At 45.5% G+C, this 22,934-nt stretch overlaps 1 protein-coding gene and 2 long non-coding RNA genes across 3 annotated transcripts; 1 reads left to right on the top strand and 2 right to left on the bottom strand.

Moving 5' to 3' along the window:
• Positions 1-1,186: 1,186 nt before the first annotated feature.
• LOC141970847 (uncharacterized) lies at positions 1,187-1,835 on the bottom strand. Its single transcript, XR_012635232.1, has 2 exons — positions 1,669-1,835; positions 1,187-1,543 (listed from the first exon to the last, which is right to left on the bottom strand). It is a non-coding gene; the product is annotated as an uncharacterized LOC141970847 (long non-coding RNA).
• A 340-nt stretch (positions 1,836-2,175) lies between these two features.
• RAB11B (RAB11B, member RAS oncogene family) lies at positions 2,176-22,351 on the top strand. The gene is made up of 5 exons (XM_074928185.1): positions 2,176-2,296; positions 9,201-9,396; positions 11,361-11,554; positions 13,104-13,184; positions 17,458-22,351. The coding sequence occupies exons 1-5, from the start codon at positions 2,257-2,259 to the stop codon at positions 17,601-17,603; spliced, it is 657 nt and encodes a 218-aa protein (XP_074784286.1). The 5' UTR covers positions 2,176-2,256; the 3' UTR covers positions 17,604-22,351.
• LOC141971085 (uncharacterized) lies at positions 3,663-20,828 on the bottom strand. The gene is made up of 3 exons (XR_012635252.1): positions 20,693-20,828; positions 6,715-6,859; positions 3,663-4,667 (listed from the first exon to the last, which is right to left on the bottom strand). It is a non-coding gene; the product is annotated as an uncharacterized LOC141971085 (long non-coding RNA).
• Positions 22,352-22,934: the final 583 nt, after the last annotated feature.

The raw sequence follows: 22,934 nt of genomic DNA on the forward strand, positions 1-22,934 counted from the left end.
CAAACCAATAAAAAATAGCTTTGGGTTTCTTTTTATCCACTCCCCCACCCCCCAAATACTCAGTTCAGAACAAATTAAGTTACATGTGATAATGAAAATAAGATATTTTACTTCTTCTATGCCCATTTTAACCAGAACAAAGTGAGAGAAGCTTAAGGCCTCATTTACAAGACCAGCAAGGAGCCACCCTCCTCTCCCTCCTGTCACTCACTGGATGTGACTTTATCAGGTGTGGGAAACTCAGCATGGGATAATTTCCCTTCCCAGGAAATTCTGCATCCAACACGTTCCAGCTTTGCTTCTCCTGATGCTATTTAACTGTTCGTCAGTTGGATGCTCGCCATCCCTGGGTGTGCTCTAGTCGTTACCTAGCGGGGCCCTCTGCGGTGGTCCTGCAGGGCTATGAACAGCACCAACAGGAGAAAGTGGTGACGCCTTCCTGCAGATCCTGGTTGTTAAAAGTCCCTTTGGCACGGGAAGATTTAAAAGTCCAATGCTCCATGCTGTATGTGAGTACCAAAACTGCGAAGAAAAGGTGAAAAGAAAGATTTCCTCCCTGCTTCTTTAGCAATTGCTGACAGTCAGAGAGGAGCAACTGGCCCAACCCATTATTGGGTTGGAGTTGGCATTTTCCCTAGATCTCTGGTTCTATGAATTTTTGGCTTTTCTTCCCAGCTGTTTCCATTGCCTGATATGTGATGGAGATACCTAGGCAGCTTCCCAGCATCGTAGTGGGATTGCAATGTGTTTCTCTGTTTCTCACCTGATTTTCAGAGCCTGAGCCATAAAAAGAATGATTTTCACTGGGTGGAGCTGGACACCCCCACCAATAAGTAGCTGTTAGGCTGGGTGCTGCCTCTTCACACCTCCTACACATTTATTAGCCCTTTTATTCGGGAAATGGGCTCCCTTGGAAACCACAATCCCACCTGACCAGGGTGTTCAGGTCTGGGGGGAGTCAAAGGCAGCTCTTGGCTTCCTCCAGCCCAGAGGGTCTGAACCACCATCTCCCCCTGCCCCATCCCCGCTCACGCGCTGAGCATCTCCCAAGGCCGTCAAAAATAAATCCACTGCCATCTTTTTCCTCCCCACTGTCTCAGCCTCGCTCCCGTGTGGTACTGGAGACCCGCTAATCCTTCAGCTGGCTACTGAGAAAAGTAGGACAGACGAACCGTGCTGAACGCAGCCCAGGAAAGCAAGAAATCCGTTTAATGAGCAGAGCGAGTTTCCCTGCACATCACAGAGAGGGGAGGGAGCCGTCGCCTTCCCCGTGGGGGTTTGTCGCAACCACAAATCAAACGCATGAAACCGGCGGACGCGAGGCCGGGCCGCACCCGCGCTGCGCTGGGCGAGGGCAGGAGGGGGGTCACCGGAGCCCCGGGGCCACCCCCGGCCTTTCCGAGCGGCTCTGGAGGCTGGTCCCGCAGCGGGGGGTGAGTTGCTGCTCCTCGGGAAGGCAAAGGAGCCGCCCGTGTTCCCCGAGTGGCGAAACGGCCCGTGGCTGTTATCACTGATTCGGTCAGGAAATTGCCTCAAGCCGTGCCTGGAAAAAAAAAAAAAAAAAAAAAAAAAGAGGAAATGTTTTCCTAGAACAATTTGTGTCACCGTGCGGGGCTTTGGTTTTTTTGTTTTTTTTCCAGAACAGCTTTTTCAGCTGGTATTTCGCACCAGGAGTGAGTCCCTGCGCGTTCCGCGGGGCAGGATCCGTCCCCGCCCGGGGAACATCCCGCGGACGTGCGGGGCGCAACGGCTCTGAACTGCAGCCGACCACCGCCTGAGCGGTTTCAGGGGCACCCCCCCTTCCCCCGTGCCTTGGCTCCTGCGCTGCGCTCACGCCCGGCCCGAGCCGCGTCCCCAACACCGGGACCCCCCGCGCCCGGGCCCGGGCGGTGCTGAGCGCCCCGCAGCCCCGCCGAGGCCCCGCCCCCAGCCCCTGCCAATCCAACAGGCCACGCCCCTCTCCCCTCAAGGCCCCGCCCCACCCTGGGCCCCGGCACCGCCCCGTCTCTCAGGGTTCAGGCTCAGGCACCCAAGCACCACCCCTCACCAGATGATTGGATAGAATTGCCCGCCAGTCAAAGGCGCGACCGTCTCCTATTGGGCGTCTTGATGGATCTGGCGTGCCGCCCACCTCCTGCGGGTTCTGGAGGCCGCTGATAGGCGGCGGCTGGAGCGCCCCGCCCTCGTCGTCCCCCCCCCCCGGCTGGGCCGCGGTCGGTGCCTGGCAGCCAGAGGGTCGGCGCCGCCGCCATCGCCATGGGCACCCGCGACGACGAGTACGACTACCTCTTCAAAGGTACCGCCGCCGGCCGCTCCGCGCCGCCTCGGGCCGGCCGCACCGCTCGGCGGGCCCGCGGCGGCGCTGGGCCCGGCCCGGCAGGCCGCGCTGCCCGGGGCCCGGGGCGGCCGCCGCGGCCTTTGTGCGCGGGGCGGCCTTGCAGGCAGCGCCCGCCGCCCCCGCCCGCGGCGGTGGCTCGGCTCGGCCTGGCGCCGGGCTGCGGCGGGGGAGCAGGCGGCGAGGGGGAGCCCCGCGGGCCTTCCCCGCCCCGCCGCCGCGGGGGCTGCGCGCTGGCAGCCGGGCGGTTGTGAGCGCCGGGGGCCGCGCTGGGAGTGCGGCCGCGGGGAGGGGCTGGCACGGGGGAGAGGTTCAGGGCTTGGGCCGGGGGTTGCGCCCGGCGGTGGTGCCGTTGGTGTGGGTCGTCCGAGAGATCGCCCCCGGTTTCGAGCCGGCGCTGAGAAAACTTCAGCTTCAGTGGAGAACTCCTTCGCAGGCGGTAACCGAGCATTAATAGCTGAAGCCCGGAAGCCTGACAGTGTTCATTTGGCCTTACCTGGGGTTATTTTAACGCTTCTGTGCCCATACTTGTGACATTTTGGGTTGTCCAGCAACGGCGTGCGGGGATTGTGTGAGAAAATAGGCAAATGCTGGGCGGATTTAGTGCTGCTCTTCTTGTGCTGGCTCAGGTGGTTTTTATTGTTGTTCATGAGTGTGAAGGTTGCTGCAGGTCGGTGTCCTGCATGTGTAAAAGATGCTCGGCCTGACCCAGCGTGTCCCACTGTTCTGCCTTTGAGGCTGAAGGAATAGTGTGGATGGGTGTAAAACGTTCACCTTCGTATTTCCCAACCTCTTATGCTTGGTCTCCTGTGGTAACGTGGGTTGGATTCACCCAAAAGAGTTCCCGCTTGTAAAAGGCGAGGTTGACAGCAAGTCTGTGGGTGCTCAGGTGGGCTGGTGGGGCTGTGCTTGCTGCCATGAAAATTTCTCAGGAGGTTGATGTCAGGGCACACTGTACGTCCCTGCACCCTAACAAGGGCAGCAGTGATTCCCCACTTGCTTCTTGATGAAGGGAAAGAACCATTACTCACCTGTTGGAAATATTTTATGGATGTATTTGCCTGTTTAGTATATTTGTTTTACAGTCTTCAAGATAGTGGTGGTGAAACCCTTATTTCTTCTCTGCTTATAAAGCAGAAGACTGGCCTCCAAAAATATGCTAAACTGTCTGGGTCTAAACTAGTTTCCTTCTGAAGTCATTCCACTGTCTATTTCCCAAGTGGTTTAATAGCCAGGAACTTGAAAGCTGAAAGATTTTATTTCTTTTTTTCTTTTAGTGAATAGTCAATTAGGTAGGCAAAACTGAATTCATCTTTAAAAATATGCCACTTTGAAATGCGTTTTTAATTTTATCTGGAGTGAAACTTAACCTAAAGCTATTTGGTTGTACTGATACTGCAGAGTAACTTGGCATACTTTGTAGCCCTTAATGAAAAATGGGAGTGAGAATTGTCATTTTCTGTGTATATTTTGGGTTGGGGTAGTTGTGTGGATGGCTTTTTTAAAAAAAAAAAAAACAAAACCAAAAACCAAACCAACAAACCCCCCCTTCCCTATCTACTCATCTTTTCCTTCCTTTCTTCTAGCTCTCTGGGACTAGGCAAGAAATAATGAATGTAAATGGGACCAAGTGGGATGAGGTCTCCACTGTAGGACCAATTCCCCTTCCTTTGCCTTCTGCCCTCTTGAATAATGGAATTAAATATCAAGGGGAATTGATGTAATGAAAAAAAATGCATGGGCTTTGATTGACTTCTGGTTTAGCCCCATCTTAGCTACATAGATTGCTTTTGGACTCTCTTCTATCAGGCACATAGTGGTCAGAGGTAGAAATAATGGTGGAGGAGGATTACAGTCTGGGAAAGATTATTTTCATTAAGTTTAAGGTTTTACCATTTTCCATAGCCCCCCATTTCCAAAGGAGATTTAGTTGGACTCTGATTTTAGCTTTTACAGTTGTGCCTGTTTAAGAAATTTGCATCCTTGCATCGTAATATTATTTAGGGTGACTCCAGTTGAATGCATTGTTGCTTTAAAGTCACAGTTTTTACTTTTTTATGTGGTGGAAGATCTGGAACTGCTTGTATGGGAACTTCTGTCATTTAGCATAGATTATATTAATCAGCTTTATGAAGAATTTAAAAGGCAAAGAGCTCCGTTTATTGTTAGCCTCTTACATGTGAAATACTGCCTATAAAACAGTTGTTTGGGGTGAAAATGGCCAAGGAGTTTGTAGCAACTGTTTCTGTGTGTAGCTGGCTCACTGTTCTTAGTGTTCCCTTTTTCACGTCACCCATCAGCTTGTGCTTCGGGACCAGCCATTTCAACAGGGCTGCAGGAGAGACAAACATTATTGGCTTATCAGGTCTAGCATACAGTAGGCAAAAACTAATTTAAGGTTTGGTGGCACTCTGGGGATGCGAGTGTGGTTATAGTCAGAGCTGCTCTGCTAAACTAGTGCCTCTTTATCTTTATTCCAAATTTCCCTTTCTTCCGTGTGCATCCCAACAGTCAGAACCGCCTATTTTATTGATCACAACAAAATGTTGTTTGTTAACAAAATGACTGAGCCAACCTTTGGGAGAACAAGCTGAATTCTGTGTGCAGAGCTGCGCAGAATAATGAGGCTGTGAGGATCTTGGTGTAGACTCATTTCAGTGATGTAACCCAAGCAAAGCCAGTGGTTCAGGGCTCTGTTCCCAATTAATTTTGTAGCTGGGATGGTTAAAAAGCAGGAACTTTTCATGATGAGTTTTGAATGGGTTGGATCTGGATTTGAATTCATGACCTTTTAATAGTTGCTAAAATATTGGAAGCCTTCTGCCTATTAAAATGTGATCTGCACATTAATTTTCCCTTCAAGAAAATTAGCTATTATCAGTGTTTATTTTAAAAATTAAATTTGAGGTTGTGCAGATGTACGCTGGCTCACGAAAAAGGAAGGAAAAAACACCCATAGGAAAAAAAGTCTTTCTGTTACCTTTGTGGGATTTTAGACTGCTCTGATTAGAGCTTAAGCTTAACAAAGGCTGTGATGATTAAAAACAAATGTGTGTCATATTAGTCATCAATTTCTGGCAACCTTATGTACTCAATATTTATAATGAACTCTGCTTATGTGGTCTCTGCTAGAGTCTTGATTGTTCAAAAGAATATGTTCTTTTTTTGCCAGATTAATGAAATAGTGTATTTAAAATTCTGTCATAAATTTGATCTTTCTTTTTTCTTACCAACAATGTATTGCCCTGAATTTTTAATTCTGCCTTTCGCTTGCCTTGTACCAGGATCCCATGGTATGAAGCAGGTGATGGGGTTGTGCTCTGCTTGGGGGACTGTAGGTCTGTGTGTTGTGAAGCCGAACACGACCTGGGAAATGGAGTGATGATGGTGACTGAGATCTGAATGCTTTGCTGTGCTGTTGATGGATGGGTGACATGGTGAATGGTAACCTGCAGGCTGGCACAGCTCGGTGGAGGAGAGAGATCAGGAAAGACTGAAGGAGCAGTGCCACGATTCCGGATGTGAATGAGGCACTAAACGTGGCTTGTTTGTGTACTTACAGCCATCTGATGGTGATTGTTATTGGTTCAGGTCACTTCCAAGTTAAAACCAGTCCATTACCAGTGTGGCCCTAAAGGCTATTTAGGGAGTATGACTTCATTGATTCTGGTGCGATGTGTTTAGGGTGTGTTCAGGCTCTTTAGATCTGATTTGGAACTTTCTTTTCTACTCTGAGACTTCTGCATTTTAACAGGCAGTGCAAAATTTGGGAACTTTCTCAAGATCTAATCACTTAGTGCAGAATCTTGGAGATATCTTCTTGCTCAATTCCCATAGAAAATAAAAGTTTGGGAGCTCTATCTGTGTGTGGCCCTCCAGTCTTTGCATCTTTCTACTGAAAGCGAAAATGCTCATTTAATGCTCAAGATTGAGAATTAACAAAAAGCATTTGGAGACTATAAGGTAGAGAGAACGTTATTTACTGAGTTGGGATCTGGTTGCCTTCTCTAGTTACTTCTGCATCTAATAGCTTCACAAAAATTCTCTCTTATAAACTCTGCTAGATCATGGAGAAGTCGGGTAAAGGGGACCCTGGTGCTGCCTGATAGCAGCAGAGGTGAGTAACCAGCTAAAGTAGTGCAGGACCCCCTGAATTTTCTTCCTGTGGCAGATGGAGTTAATGACCTGAGAGCCATTTGCACAGTTTTTGCACAAAGCTGATAATTTTAAAATGCCAGAGGATAGGAGGTGGCTAGAACCTGGAGAGATATCTGTGCTTTCTCAGGCTGCAGATTCACGAGAAGGTAACTCCTTCAGAAACAGTTGGAAGCTTCAGGTTTTTTCCAAGCTGGTCTAGTTTGTGTGGTGGATGTTCATACCTCCTTCTGGTTATGGTCAGGGCTTTGCTGTAGGGTCCAGCCTATGCAAGGCCAGCAGATCACTGTGCAGGATGGGTGACCTTCGGCCTGTTCTTGGAACACTCTTGGAATTAGTGATGAAAAACTGTTTGTCTGGAAAATAAAACTAACAAAATCCTAGAGTTAGAACTCATAATAAAATATATATATTTTTATATATATATTTATTCTCATAACCTAAAAAATGGTTTCGGCAGTTTGCCATTGAAGGCAGAGCACTGTGAGGAGCTGATTTAAGCTATCCTGGGTGGGGAGTTGTGGCGCCTTGCCACGATCCACTGGCTGCCCATTCCTGCCTCTGTTGTATTTTGACTGTTCAGCTGCGCTAGCACAATTGTCCGTCTATCTGTGCTGTCAGCCGGATGAAATGCTTGGGGGGGAGTTGGGAGCATTTCAGCAATCTCCCCGTGCAGCTCCGGAGCTGTCGCGGCAGAGTAACAGAGTAGCAGAAGTTTGGGAACGTGCTAGCAGGGGTGGGGGAGGTATATGAACTGGAGAAGTGTGCTGCCAGAGCTCTATCTTGAAACAATGGCTTGAGCAGAAAAAAGCTGTAATAACACTAAAAGACTAGTATGATCCTTGGCCCAGGGAGAATGCTGGTGAGCTCATTCTGGAAGTGCATAATGAGAAGAGTCTTCTGTAATTTGTTGTGGAGGGATCAGGAATGGTTTTTGCTGGTGTCTGCTTTTCAATAGGAAAACAAGACCATATGAATGAGGAAGATCAACAAATTTGTACTTTGAACCAAATTAGGAAATATTCCCAAGGTTGAAGAACCCTCACTGAGGCAGCCTTTTTTCCTTCTGCTCAAGGAATACTGTTATGAATACCAAAGTCATAAACACAGAATCCCAGAGTCATTCAGGTTGGAAAAGCCCCTCGGGATCATCGAGTCCAACCCTCAGCCCGACTCTACAAAGTTCTCCCCTGCCCCACATGCCCCCACAGCTCATCCCAACGGCCCTGAAACCCCCCCAGGGATGGGGACTCCCCCCTCCCCGGGCAGCCTGTTCCACTCTCTGACCACTCTTGCTGGGAAACATTTTCTCCTCCTGCCCAGCCTGACCCTCCCCTGTGGCAGTTTCCAGCCGTTCCCTCTTGTCCTGTCCCTGATCCCTTGGGAGCAGAGCCCAGCCCCAGCCTCTCTGCAATGTCCTGTCAGGAGCTGCAGAGAGGGATGAGGGCTCCCCTCAGCCTCCTCCTCCTCACACTGAACACTCCCAGCTCCTTCCCTGGCTCCTCACAGGATTGATTCTCCAGGCCCTTCCCCAGCCTCGTTGCCCTCCTCTGCCCTTGCTCCAGCCCCTCGAGATCTCTCTTATTGAGGTGCCCAAAACCGGACACAATACTCCAGGTGTGCCCTCAAATGATCCAGTGTTTGCTGAGACCGAGGGAGGATGACTTAATTGCTTTAAGTCTTGTTTCACTTTAGTTATTTCTTGCTCTAGTCAGTAATACAGGGGTTTAAGAAAATGTGTGTAGCTGCTGTAGCTGCATAGTGAAGAACCTAGTACAACAAACTCTGTCGTTGGAGGTGTTGAGAAGATCTCATGAAGAGCCCAGTCAGCATGGCTGGGTACGAAGCAGCAGACCGAGCAGGGATGGCAGAGGTGTGCTTTGGGATCAGCCCCAAAGCAGGAGGAAGCTCCTGCTACAAGATGTACCTTTTCTTTTCGCAATTCCTTTCAGTAAAGCTGGGGTTTGTGTGGTAAAGATCCATCTGCACTAACATTTTTCTGTTAACATGGCAACACCTTGTGTGGAGGCAGAGATTTTTAGCTCATCTTTTACTTCTCATGCAATCTACTAGAACTCATTTTGCTGGATGAAGTTCTGCTTTGCTTGTATCTTGTTTGTAGTATCAAATGTCCCCTATTTTCCCCTTTTTATGGTGAACATATTAATGAATTAAATTATTGAAATAAAACATCCTATACAACCCCAATGGGAACTGCAAATAACTGTTTACCTATGGTATTATTTTTTAAAAATAAAACCAGAGTAGGCTTATATTTACACAGGCTTTTGTCAGGCAGACAGGCAGCCTGTTGCCATGATCTTGACTGTAGTGTTTCTTAAAATGTGGGTTGCAGCATTCCTCTGCGAAAGGTCAAGTATGCAAGGGACATCTAGTTACCTGTAATTACTGATGGTGGCTTGGGGCCTCCAAAGCAATGTGTAGCTGTTGACAGTCGCTGTAGCAATTTCTCATTTCCATCTCTGAGGAACTGGGCAGTTGCTAGCAACAAAAAGGCTTAGGGCTGTTTTGGAGCCGGGGAAGCAAGCTGTGAGTACTAAAGCCTGAAGTGTTAGCGTAACTTTCTCCTGTGTTTATCTGGCTGCACAACTCCTCTGGGTCCTGCTTGCAAGGCCACAAAACAGCCAGGTAGCACTATGTAAATGCTGGTGTGAAGAATTAATTTTGAAAATAATGTTTCTTCTTTCAGTTGTGTTGATTGGAGACTCTGGAGTTGGGAAGAGTAATCTTCTGTCACGTTTCACACGCAATGAGTTCAATCTGGAGAGTAAGAGCACCATTGGGGTGGAATTTGCCACCAGGAGCATCCAGGTGGATGGGAAGACGATAAAAGCACAGATCTGGGATACTGCAGGACAGGAACGATACCGTGCCATTACTTCAGCGTGAGTACTGTGTCTTGCTCAGGCTAACAGCAGCGTTCTAGCAGAGATGGTACAGATAAATTTATGGGTAGAGAATTAATGAAACATATTTGGGACATGTGAGAGTGTCATTACCACACACTTCAGTGTAGGTCCAAGTCATAAGATAGCAAATACTTTTGTGTTCCTTGATTAATATAATGAAAATAATTTTTAGATTCTAATGATGCCATTATAGAAAAAAATGACAGCTTAAATTAAAAGTGTGGGAAATTCTGTTTGATTCTTGGGTTTTTTATCTGCTCTGGATGTGCTGTCTTCGCCACATGGAATGAGTGTCATTTCTGAGAGAAGCTGGGTACTGTTTGGTGTCAAGTTTTGGTCTAAGCATGGTAGCTTACCATAACACCAATAGCTTCTGTCTTCATTGCCCCTGCAATCTTGAGTTAGAGGGTATTTTTAGGACAGTCTACAGCCACAAACTCCCTTGAAATCTCAATGACTTAGCCCTGAAAATTAGGTCCTAGAGTGTGTGCTGAATAGCCAGTAAGTAGGAAGGCAACTGTGATAATGCTGACTCTGCAGCATTAGGCACATCCCTATTTAGAACAGTGGTGTTGAGAAGCTTTCATTTATGACACCTTCTTAATCCAAACAGTGTCTTAAGATGTAACCTCTGAGTGTATCTGTTTATGCAGGTAGTAGGCAAAAGTATCTTTTAAAGGAAAAAAAGAAAACCCTATTGGCAGGCCTAGTTATTCAGGGCATATTCTGATCAGTGAGTTGAAGCTAAAAAGCTTCATAGATGTATGAGATGATTAAGCTTCATAGATTGTACCTTTAAAAACTGATATACATCTATAAACTTGTTTCTGAATCATGCACAGATTGAGCCATTTGTATTAAACTCAAGGAGAACTTTCTTCATTGAGGTGAAATAGGGTAATGCAGACTAGATGGGAGAAAAATAGAAGAGCATGGAGCCCAAAGGGGTGTACGTATAGGGAGGAAATACCAAAACAAAGTCATGCAGAAGCAGATGCAAGTGGCAATTTCTAATTGCATCTTTTCTGTAACTGTTAGCATGTTTTTCAGAAAATTTTTGTGATCCTTAAATTGTTCTTGCTGCTTAGCAGAAAAACTGCTGGCCAAGTCTGGTTCAACAATAGGCTTGGCTGATGAGAACCAGTGCATCTGTAGTCCTGTGATCCTGCTTCTCCTTTGTGCTGGCACAAGCTCTTGCTTGACACATCACTAGGCCAGTTCAGCTTGCTAAGCCAGCAGAACGCCAACCAGCAGTAAAAAGTTAATGCTTTCTGCTGACTTGGTGTCCTGAATCGGTTCAACGATGTGTCGGACAGGTGCTGGCGGAGCAGAGGAGAAATGTTAGGATTGTGTGGAAGAGAGATATGGACATTACAGGACTGCTGATACAGATTGGCTTGTGCTGTCCTGAGTCGTTGGCTTGAGTTGAAATGGGCTCAAACCTGCAACGAGGAAGCAAACTCTGTTCTTGGATTACGGGCTTGTGGATGTGTCCATATTGCCCAGAGTGCCCCCTTTGGTTTTTAAGAGGGACAGGAGGTATTTGAATGATCAGCAACAAATACAGACATGTTAGGAGTAGAAAGATACAACTTCAAAAACCTTGTAGCAGTACCGATTTGGAAATACATTGTGAGTTTTCTTGCACACTGCTTTAGCAGGCTAAAAATGTCATGGCTTCTGCAGTCTCTTCAACATTTTGTTATGTATATTGGATTTTTTTAGGGATGCCATTAAAAAAAAAAAAGCATTTGGAATGTGGTTTTAGACTTAAACACACACACACACCCCAACAACAGTATTTGCATCAGCACAACTCTTTCTGAAGTGGGAATGTGTTTAACTTTTTAGTAGTAATCAGTAGAGAAGAGCCAGGTACCAGGTTTGTTGGTGTAACGTGGACAGAGCTCACTGTAAAGGAATCTGCCTTATGGTTTCAGATATTACCGTGGTGCTGTTGGGGCTCTTCTTGTCTATGACATTGCCAAACATCTCACCTATGAGAATGTGGAGCGCTGGCTAAAGGAGCTTAGAGATCATGCAGACAACAATATTGTCATCATGCTGGTGGGTAACAAGAGTGACCTCCGCCATCTGAGGGCTGTGCCCACTGATGAGGCCCGGGCTTTTGCAGGTTTGTAGCCAGCATGTTCTGGGTTGGTACTTTCTGAACTTGATGGTGTTGGTGCAATCTGTAACCATGCTGTTGTTGTCCAGGACTGAACTTTCACCTCAAGTTTTCTTTTTGACCCTAAAAAGTTAATATTTTAAAAAATGAAAATATCTTGGCTTATTGAAAAGCATGTGTGGTTGTGGGGTTTTTTGCCTTTTAAATCTAGTGGTAGTACGTGTGTTTTGAAACACTGTCCTTGAGCTGCCTGATAGCTGAAGATTAAACACTTCCTCTAGCAAGGCTGGAAACAGTAAGCAACATTTAGAAGAGAAAATGTCACAATATAAATATAAAATATCACAACACAAAATGTCTTCCCTTCCTTCCTAGAGGCCTGTTTCTACTGAGTACAATCAGTGTGGACAGCTTCAAATGAATACTGAACCTTTTCTTAGATTCTGTAGCTTCTGCTCCAGAGCACTGATGCATATAGTAGTATCACCTAGTTTCATTTAGATGCAGTGATCATCAGACTTGGAGATTATCAATTGTTGGGAGAAATGAAGTGGGTTACGTGAGCTGCTGCCACTGCATGGCTTCTCTCTCTTCCTTATCTTGAAGAGCACTGGTCAAAGGCTCTTTTGCCCTTATAGACCTAGGTATATTCAGCTTACTTTTGTGTGATAATCAAGCTTGGGGGTAGAATTTAAATGTATATTCTTTAAAATCCTTCTAGGAATATTACTAGGGCTTGCTTAAACCTGTTTTCTGAAGTTTGCTACTAAGACAGTACCCTGTTGTTAGTAAAACCACTTTAAATTTTCAGATGAATGAGAAATGAAGTCAGTATAAGAGAAGCAAAACGAGTTAGTAGGCACCCTAGATAGTGCATTATTTTGGTCACTTGGTTCAATGACTTATTTTTTGCCCCGACTTCCTACTAAGGCTGTTTTAAATAGCCAGTGATAGTACAGGTGTTGCTATTTAAACTCTGTGACTGAAATTTGCCTATTTCTGGGCGGGTGGTACTACAGTACCATTCTAGGTGTGATGCTTGGGTGATAATCATAACCTTATTTTAAATAAAAAATATATATAATTTGCATTGTAAGAGGAAAGAAAAAAATAAACTGTATTACTAGGGGGTTTATGGTAATTTGGAGGTAAGATATGGTTAGGAAAAGTGTCTGTTTATCTTTCTGGGGTTGCAGAGGAGAATTATGACTCCTGTTGCAGGCAGCATGTTCTGCCTGTGCTCTTGCTCAAGGTGCTTCTAAGTGTGATCTGTAGGCAGATGAGAAGAATATTGTATTGCTTGTTTGAGCGGGGGCTGCAGTGAGGAAAATGTTCTCACACTATGGTCAGGCAGTGGTCAAAGGTGACACTGCTGAAATGCTAGCAGCTAAATAAATGGTGCACCAAGTTGTTCCTGGTGTAACAGGGGAAAAAAACCCCAAAAGACTGTGGACTGTGCCCTGGCTGATTTAGCCTAAAAATAAAGGTGGAAAACCTCAGAGTAAAATAAAGTGGTATTAAAGTTTTTAACTGAACCATTTGTTATTTATTACAGAAAAAAATAACTTATCTTTTATTGAAACTTCTGCTCTGGATTCAACAAATGTAGAAGAAGCCTTCAAGAACATCCTTACAGGTATGATTTGTTATGGATTCAGAGGACCTCCTGGGGTAGTGGATCTTCTTCATGGGCCTGTTTTGCAGTTAGCTAGAATGTTTTGGAAACGAATGTTGAGAACGATGGTTAGTTTGCAAGCCTTCTAATCTTAACTTTGTGTTCTGCCTCCCACCCCACACATACTTTTCTGTCCAAGGATCTGGTGGTTTAGAGTCTCCTGATGTTTCATAAACTCAAGCTATTGCAATAGCACTGTTGTAAAGGCACTACTAGTTCTGTGCCTGCACAAAACCTAGGCAGTGAAGCCCCAGCCTCACTAGGAAGTTAAATGTTCCCGTGTGTTCTCTTGCACCAAAGCAGACTGGTATGTTACTAATATTTTGTCCAAACTACTGAACTCTTGTTCTCAGCTGATGGCAAGTGTTGTAGGTGACTGCACCACCAGCAGCATAGCTGCGTGCAGGCTGCCCTCTGGGAACGTTCCTCAAGAGTCCTAGGAATTGTCTAAGAACATAGTAGTGGTTACAGGCCAAAATGAAGCCAGGGCTTATGATTTCCCCTGCCCAGGAATGTTCCTCAGCATGTGTAACTGCTGTGGATGTGGCTGCTGAGTGCAGTGTCCACTTTCAGCTTCAGACTTGCTGTTGGTGTGGGAATGCTACGTGGCTCGTGCAGTAGGTCCACTGCATGTGCTATCAGAGGTATTCCAGGTAATAGTGTTCTACTACTTGCTTTTTCCCTTGTTCAGACTAGGGCTTAGAGTTTCCATTCCTTACGATGGAGCTCTTGTCTGCATATATTTTTTTGGCCCTCAAGTATGGAACTGCATGTGAGGGCTAGGGTTCACTAGTAAAGCTTTATTAGTGTAGGTACACCAGCAAGTCCTCCTTACTGTGCTAATCCATGACCAAAGCACTTTTGTTAGTAGGCTCACAGGGATTTCCAGCTGGTGTTTTTCAAATTTTAGCTGAGTGCTCATTTGGCCTCTCTGGGGAAGAGTGCGGCTCTGTTCTAGGCTAAATGCAGCACATGGGGAGCTTGTGGATTTCCTTCAAAGTGAGGCTGGCCAAGAAGTGAGTTGTATGGTCATGAGGCAGGAGGAGGAGGAAGGACAGGGTTGAAGTGGTGAGAATGTATCCCGGGAGATATGTAGCCTACAGGCAGTAGAAGTGGGAAGTGTGCAGAGCAAGCGAGGTGCTTAAAGTAAGCACTGCTCATCTCTGTGTTGTTACTTCAGTTGGGGTGGGTAACTTTTCCTGAACTTGGGTTTTGGCCTGATCTTACTCTAGTTAGGCTTTAGTTTTTATGACTGTGTCATCACTGTATTCTTTAGCACTTTGTTGCAGAGGTTGTATTTATTATTCTGTCAGCAGTCTGAGGTGACTGCATTTGCGTAGCTCTGTGCCTGAGCTAATCCTCAGAAGCAGAGTCCTGGGAAGCATGGACCTGTCACACACAGGGGTCTGAGGGACTGCTGAACTGGAGCTAACCCTGGGAAACTTGAGCGTCCCCTCTTTCAGAGACTCTGTCTTCCACTCTGTGTTCTGTAGTAGTCGTATCTCAAAATACTGTTTGAGGCAACAGGGAGGTTGATGTTTCAAAGCATAGTCTTCCACTCCTAAAATTAAGTAATTGGTAATTGGCAAAGAACCCTTAAAAATCATATCTAAATAGGAAGAGGGCTACCAAACAGCTATTGGATTACTGTTCTGCCTCTTGCTGCCCCATGAGATCTGAATCTTATCTTAAGGAGGGGAAAAACGCCATAGAATTTGACAGTGTGTTTGTTCTGTTTCTTGAAAAGCTTTTCACGATTCATACCGTGAATGTGAAGAGGTGGCAAGATCCAATTCCTGACTATTACCTACCAGAGCTGAATTCGAGACTGATAAACTGTCTCTGTAGTCTCACCCCTGTACACTGTTTTGTGAAGTTGTGCCTGATTTCCATGTCCCACAACATCTCCAGATGAGCATTTTCTGAGCTTTATTTTGACCAGATACTGATTTCAGTTAAACAAGAATGAGCCTTTGTTCTGGTTCTTCTAGATTACCAGGAACTGTCTGGTGTATGTTGCTTATTGGATGCTGACCAAAGAATTGGCTTTGTATTATTGTTTCTTGATTATGTATGAATGAGAGCCTATTAGCAGGAAAAAAAAAGCTGAGTTTTAATATGGTGAATTCCGTAAGGCGGGCTTTTCTAGGTTTCTTTTTTTAGAGGTGTGCAGAGAAGCAGAAGGAAGTGTTGGGATCACTAGGTCTTGTGCTGGCCAACTCTGTTGGTACCAGAAATGAGTTGCAATCAGAGGAAGATGAGCAAGAAGAGTCAGGCAGGAGAAAAAGGACAGCCAAGCTGCTCCTGTATGTCAAAGCCTGATAGACTAGGAATGGGTTGTGTTTGCTGCCCAGCAAGATTTGCATTATTAAAGTTACTGGTGAAGCAACTGGAGAATGTTCTGTAAAGCCAAAGCTGTAGAGAAGACCACCTGGTGCCTGAGCTGGGACTGTCTCTTTTTCAGGGCAGCTTTGTAGAAGATGCGCTGCTTATCTGTGACATCTTGGCTGGATCTGAGGCAATTTGCCCAGTGCTTTGGGATGGTATCCATGGTTTTAGTGCTCTTGAGCATAGTTTAGCAGTTGCTATCCATCCTGTCTTCCTTCCCTTTTGGTGTTGCCCTGAGACTGACCCTGGGTAGAGGAGATGGCTTAAGGTTGCTCTAGGAGAGAGCCCCAACATGGTTTGCTGTAACAGAAAAGATCCTTAAGGAGCCAGAACTCGAGCTGAGTTCAGGTCTGGGCAAGCTGAGCTCAAAACACTATCTCGTAACAGTATTCTGGGCTCCCAAAAGTGTTGAGTTTGTCCAGTTCAGGTACAGTGGGGACGTGGCTAGTTCCTGAAAAGGCTATTCCTAAAGTGATTACCTGGGGGAGAATCATCCTGGTGGTGAAAAAAACTGAGAAAATGTGCTGTGTAGAGCAGTGAGGTGGCAACAACTGCGGGGGGCTTGGAGGGGAGAAGAGGGTGGGAGCAGAGGGACAGGAGTTTCCTTACTGGCCACCAGTTTGTGGGATTGCTAAAGACTGGAGGGAGAAAACCAAAACAAAACCCAAGACAAAAACAAACAAAAAACCCTCAAGAGATGCTACCCCAAAGAATACAGGGCTTGGCAATTACTCTGAACAGCTAGTATTAAAATACACCACTGAGCATGAAACAAGGAGAATGTGACAATCTCTGTACAGTTTTCCTCATCCCTTTCAGCAGAAAGAGCTGAAGGTAGCCAGTGGCAACGAGATCAGTTAAAGGTTTCCACTTTTAACAATGTAAATATGTGCAGCTTCTTTAAAAAAACCTAAACAAACATAAACAAAACCCACATAGTGCCCCATGATTTTTAATCCTTATTGAAGACTTTGGGTGTTGCTGTTTCGAGGCTGTGGCTGTATGAATGTGATCATAATATTTACCATGGACTTCCAGGGAGGTACTTGCCCTTTTCCTGTCTCACAATGAAGGGAAGTTGGAACAAGGGCTTATAGTCAGTGAAATAAGTGATTTAAAACCCTTTCAACTTAAATTATTTCTACTGACTCTGCAGTTGAAATGCTTTGTGTCTGAAAGCTTTTAACCTGGCAGTCTCTCTTCAGCGGTTACAGCTCTGTGGATCTGTGTGCTTTCAGGCACAAATTAATTTGAGTCAAATTAATTCTCTCAGGAAAAGCATTTTTGGATCAATATGGGGCTTTATGGAAGCATGTGGCTTTTTACTGTCATAGGTGGGAAAACGGATTTGTTGCAGGGAGGAGTAGGCATTTCTGTCATTTGGTAGTAGCAGCTTGCCAGAAGCTGAAGTGTGAAATAGATACCACCGCTGCTGCTGCGCAATGGTGTTTTGCAAGCATCCTGTTGATTGGTGTTTCTAGATGATGTTGCCCATTTTTTTTGAATCAAAAATAAGATGAATCCCTGTTTTATAAAGGAGCATTCCTGCTCCTTCTTCACTTAAAAAAATACCCATGTTCACAGACTCACTGAAAAAGAATGTGATAGGAAGCACTGTTGTGGAAGACAGTAAGGAATCTTGTCTTAATACCTTTTCCAGACAGAGCTGGAAATCCAGCCAGATGTTACATGCCACAGCTGGTCAGCCTAGATTCCCTTCCACAGCTCTCAAGTTAAAATCTTCCCATTTGTGGGTTCTAGCATCTCCTTTGACAGCTTGCTCTGACATGTCATGTGCTCTGTCGGAGACAATGTCTGGGTTCTAACAAGTCTGTTCTCCTTTCAGAAATCTACCGCATTGTTTCGCAGAAGCAGATTGCAGATCGGTCTGCACACGATGAGTCTCCTGGCAACAATGTAGTCGACATCAGTGTCCCACCAACCACCGATGGACAGAAATCCAACAAACTCCAGTGCTGTCAGAACCTGTGACCTCCTGTAGATGACTCTTGTGCCCTTCACTTCGTCTGTGCTTCATTTAGAAACTTGTGTGCACTTCTTATCTCCTGTGATTCAGTGACTCCCTCTTCCCTCCTTTACCCTATTCCCAAGTACCCCCTTTCATCTTAGAGCTTTAATTGTAGGGCTAACATTCCCCTGCCTCTGAAATCCCCTTCAATGTGGTGACTTTTGGGCTTGAAATGTAGGCACTGATCTGATAGACCTGTTTGTGTTGAAACATCTGCTGCTGGATATTATCCCATGAAACACTCCTCAAATGGTTTTGGTTTTTTTTTTTCTGGGAGAGAAACCATGAGGACTTGACTATAACAGTTGAAGAAATAACTACATTTAGGTGACAAGGTTTTTTCCTCCCGTAGTCAGATTTTTTTTTCTTGTGTTTCTGTAAACATGGGGGAGAAACTAAAATAGTTATCCTACCAAATGCTCTGTTTTCTGTCCCGATAAAGTCTCACAGTGAGGTTTTTAGTGGCTGCACACACATAAGAAAGCTGTTGAAAATAACATTACTTATTATGTAATTACCCGTAATACAGTTAGTCTGGCTGTTTAGTTTACCATTTCCTGCTTGGGAAATCTTTCTCTTGTTTTATTTGGGAACAATGAAGTATGTCTGCATTGCTTTCTCTGCCACCATGAAAGCCTGTGCTGCCTGTGCAGGCTTTATGAAGTGGCTTAATATTTATTCATGGCTTATGTTAATCAGTTAACATTATTGTACAGTAAGTGCCAGCATATTGATTTCAGAAACCTTTTGCAACCTGTACAAGTAGGCTTATTTTGTACTGTAGATCAGTGTCTGAAAGCAGGATCTTCTATAGTTCCAGGATTTTTTTGCATGCTGCTTTTTCTCTAGATCTTTCCCACCCCTGTTTGAGTGAAGCAATATTTTCATGTCATGTATATACCTGCACTTGTAAGGGTTTTGGTTGTTGTAGAGAAACACAATACTTTATACATTTTGTAAAACTTCTGCAGAACCATAGCATCTTGAACTTTCTCTTCATGATCTTTCACTATTGACCTTGTGCATAATCTTCTTGACCTTTACTAAAATGCATAATATTAAGATTTCACATAACTACTAACCTGTTGTTTTCCTCTTATTCTGTTTTACTGAATTGCAGACTGTAATTCTCAAATGATTGTACTTCACCTGATGTAACAGATTTGTCATCAGCAGGGCTAACTACTATAATACTTTGTTTTGCTGAATGGGAAGAATGTTATCACAACATGTGTAGTCAGTCTCTTGCTAGCTTGTGAAAATCTTCTATGATGGCTTTTCATCATTTACTAGCTCTTGCACACTTGCATCCCCTCCAGTATATGCTGAATGTTATGATGAGGCAAATACTGGGTGAAGCGATCTAAAGGAAAAGGTGGAGACCATCTGCTGCTCTCTGAAGGCTAGTGAAGCAATTTTCAGTGAATTTTTGCTCTGTATTCTGAGACTGTACCTCACTTGATGAATCTTACCTGCATATTAGTGAGTTGATTTTTCTTTTCTGATACAAAGCAAATATGAAACTGTGAATTGTGCTTGAAGGGAAAATCTGACATTCCAGTCTCAACTGTTCTGTCTGGTTATGTAATAAAATTAAGGGCGGTTAACTCTGATGGCTTTTCTTTTATAAGATTTCCAGACCAATGCCTTTAATTTTGTACTGTATGCACCTAGAGGGCTATAGCTCACAGCAAAGGGTGCACGTGGTGCCTAGCACATCCACTTTTCAACTTTGTTTAGAGGATACATTCAAGGTGAAGGGGTGCATGATTGCAGCCTAAATCCATGGAATGAGGGTATGAATTCCTCCTTAGACATCACAGTGCTCTGTCCTAAGGGTGTCCCAGTTTGGGAAGCACTTTCAACACTTGGTATTTATGTCAGGAGCATCCTGTTGAGGGAAGGTGCAGCCAGTGGGAACTGGAGACGTCTCCTTTTTGGTGGTCCTAGGCCAGAATGTGATGTGCAGTCAGTATTTAGAAGGCTGGCAGATGAGCACACCATCAGAGAGAATGGAAAATTCTAAGATACTGAAAATATTTCATTCAAGAACAGGTGGACACTAGTGGAGCTGGGCTCCTTAATTTTTGAACAAAAATTTTTATAAAGAAATCAGTTGACTAGCGTGAGGAAGGCTTATGGGTTCAGGGTGATGTATTAATGTGTTTACTCTGCAAATCCTGTTCATAACATGTTTTTAGAATCAATCTGGCCTGGTATAAGCAGCTGTGAAGCAGTTTAGTCACTTCCTTGTCTCTTAAAAGAGATTTTCTTTAGTTTCTGACTTTGTGGAAGGCTCTTAACTGTGCCTCAGGGTCCCAACAAAAGGTTCATGTCTAGGGTTTATGTGCTGTTAACTTATATGGGTCTTGAAGAGACCTTGTACAACTGTTGCCAAAGTCCCCCTCCGAGCAAGTGCATCTTGTACCTGTCCTGTTCATGTCAGGGAGGGTGGGTTTGAGATCTGTTGTGTGATGTGGAAAGGCTGCTGCCTCTTGCTGCAGGACTGTTTGCTATACCTGAGATGTGGGAAGCGTATGTGTGCACACATATGTGTGTACGTAGACCTTATGTGAGCACTGTGTACTAAGTGCAGGTTTTATCTGCTGTGGTCACTCAGTTTATTAGAGCAGGTATTGACTCTTTCCCAGGTTGGGGTGCTGTCCTCTGAGCAGTTAGAGATGCAGCCTCCCGTGGGTTAGAGATGGTCTTGCCTAGACAAACACAGGGCCTTTAGTGCCAATAGAAAAAGAACAGTGGACCAGTTCTGCCTGGTAAAACCATCTCCCTGTGCACAGCCAGGGAAAATGCATTTGATCTTGAATACCTGGTGTCCTGCTTGAAAGCACTGCACATGCCTCAGAAACTGTAGCTACAACCCCGCCCACTGTTTGGGATGGCTATTGAAATTGAAGAGGGGAGGACTTGGAGGAATCCTGAGGAAGTTTGAACTGTTGAAGAGCTGTTCTGACATTCAAAGAAGCTGTCCAATAGGCCAGACTCCTTAACCATGTTTTCCTGATGTGAAAATAACAGTTAAATGTAACCTCACCTGGACTGCTTCATACTGCATCTTTGCTGGCTCAGTGTCTCTCAGTATCACTGTCAGGAAAATAGAAAAGGTTCCAGCTCTCTTCCATCTGCCATAAGAGGTTTGAGGGCAGATTTTGGCTTATGTAAAACTCCTCGTGACAGGAAAGCTGCCTGTGAAAGAAGGAACATGTGCTATACTTGCTTTACTTGGATGTTGAGGATGACTTTCATTTAACTATTGAAAAATAACACTAAAAAGCACTGGGTGATTGCCACCCAGTGTCAGCAATATAAACCTCAGTTGAAGGCTCCTGCTGATATTTAGAACATATCCTCCAATGCCAAATTGGTTGAGTCTTTTCTGCCAACTACCCTGTTTATTATGGGGAGAGTAAAGGCCAAAATTCATACATAAAAGTGATTTGGTGGTGAGCACACAAATAGGTAAAATAAATTCACTGGGTAGACTGCCTCAATCGAACTTCTTTTCTTTCTGTTGAGTCAGATGCAGGCTCACAGACTGAGTTAAAGTCTGGGACCTCCATTGAGAGTTTGTAGCCTGCACAAGACAAAGTTTGGTTCATAGGAAAGTTTTAAAGCTCTGTATTTGTATGAATGTGAAAATCCAGTTGATGAGTGATTGCTTGCTACTTCATTAAAAAGATTTTTGTGTATGCTCTGGAGACCATCAAAATTTGGTAGAAGGAAAAGGCACTATGATTCCCTCTTCCCCCCGTGGCTGCTTCTTAGCACTTCTAGCAGGTCAGAAGCAGTAGAAAGATTGCTGCATCCTGGAGATCCTCACGGTTTGGGTGCTGTTCTGTTAGATCCCTTGTAATGGCCCCACAGTTTGTGGAAAGCCATTCTTGTGCGAACAGGGGGGCGCTCTCTCAGCTGGACATGCCAGGATGGTAAGGATTGGTCTGTGCCTTTTATTTGAGTAGGTCAGTTAAAAAAAACTGCTTGGAAAAAGGTACAGTAGGTATTTTCGTTTCCTGACGCTTTGATTCCTGCATGCTGTACTGTTCCAGAAGCTGTGGATGTGATCTGTTTGTGGGCTGTCAAAAGGTTGAGTCTTACCTGTGCTTGGTGATTGTTTCCCTTCCAAGCATGAAGAACTTGCTTAGAGGTTCTGGACTCTGTACAAGAAAAAAGATCCTACTGAAGTGACTCAGTCACTTAGGGTGGCCTTTTTCCTTCATAAAAAAGCTAGGAAAACGGTATTAAAGGTAGGGGCCTGAACTTCAAATAAGAAAAGTAAAACCAGGCAATTAGAGGTGAAGACTAACTGTCCTTCATGTAAAATACAGCGAGTCAGGGCTGAGGTTGGATTCTCTCGACTTGCAGACTCTTAGCAGAGTCTTAATAGATCATACAGTTCAAATGGTGATTAATGGAATGTTTCCATGAAATTAGCATCTCCAGAGCTGCACTGTTTCAATAAGTAACAGTAATTCTTATTTTAAACCGGTCAGATAATGCACGGTAGTGTGGTCTATCAGGCTTTGTAGGCTATAAATAGCACTGGACCTTTATGCAACCCAGAAGAGAGGTTCCTTTCATTTACTTTTATTCCTGTTTCCTGTGTTAAGTGCAATTCACTTTGTAAATATACACATCACTTAATTTTTTGTGCATGGTTATGATGTATTGTGGATATAAAGATTGCCAAATCATACTGTGTGTGTAAAGTTCTGTTCCAAACACACTTGTAGAATAAAGGGAACGTAATTTTGGAGCTGCTACCTTGCTGGCTCCAAAGCCCAAGAGCTGTGTGGATGGCAGCGTGGGTACCCCTGCACCCCCCGGGGCTGTGTCCCTGCGGGGAGCGGCAGTCCGGAGTCAGTTACCTTTGGTATCCGCTCCCCTCGGCAGCGAATGTTCTTGCGGGGGCTCTTCCCATCGCTTGAGCACCCTGCGCTGGGCTTTGGCGGCGAGAGCCGGTCCCTGCTCTGGGGGAGCCCCCACGGGAGGTGGGAGCGCGCCCCGTGCCCTGGCGGGTCCCCACGGAGGGACGGAGGCCGCCGGTCTGGGGGTTCCGCCGTCTGCTCCTCCAGACACAACCGCTGGAGGAGGGCGGGCGCGGGGCCGGCCGCGGCCTGAGGCGCAGGGCGGCGGCCGGGGCGGGAGGCCCGAGGCCAGGCCGAGTCCCCCGGGGTGGGGGCGTCCCTTCCGGCTGCGGCCCGTCGGGAGGCGGCACCGCCGGGTCGCCGGTCGCTTCCCCGCTGGCTCCCCGCACCCCCCCCGGCCTCCCGAAGCCT

This window comes from Athene noctua, chromosome 27 (assembly GCF_965140245.1).
Source record: "Athene noctua chromosome 27, bAthNoc1.hap1.1, whole genome shotgun sequence".
NCBI lineage: Eukaryota > Metazoa > Chordata > Aves > Strigiformes > Strigidae > Athene > Athene noctua.

Bases quoted from the DNA above. Each gene is read 5' to 3' on its own strand.
- RAB11B (XM_074928185.1), top strand. From the start codon at position 2,257: ATGGGCACCCGCGACGACGAGTACGACTACCTCTTCAAAG. The intron at 2,297-9,200 runs GTACCGCCGCCG...TTCTTCTTTCAG, and splicing joins GTACGACTACCTCTTCAAAG to TTGTGTTGATTGGAGACTCT. The intron at 13,185-17,457 runs GTATGATTTGTT...TTCTCCTTTCAG, and splicing joins CTTCAAGAACATCCTTACAG to AAATCTACCGCATTGTTTCG.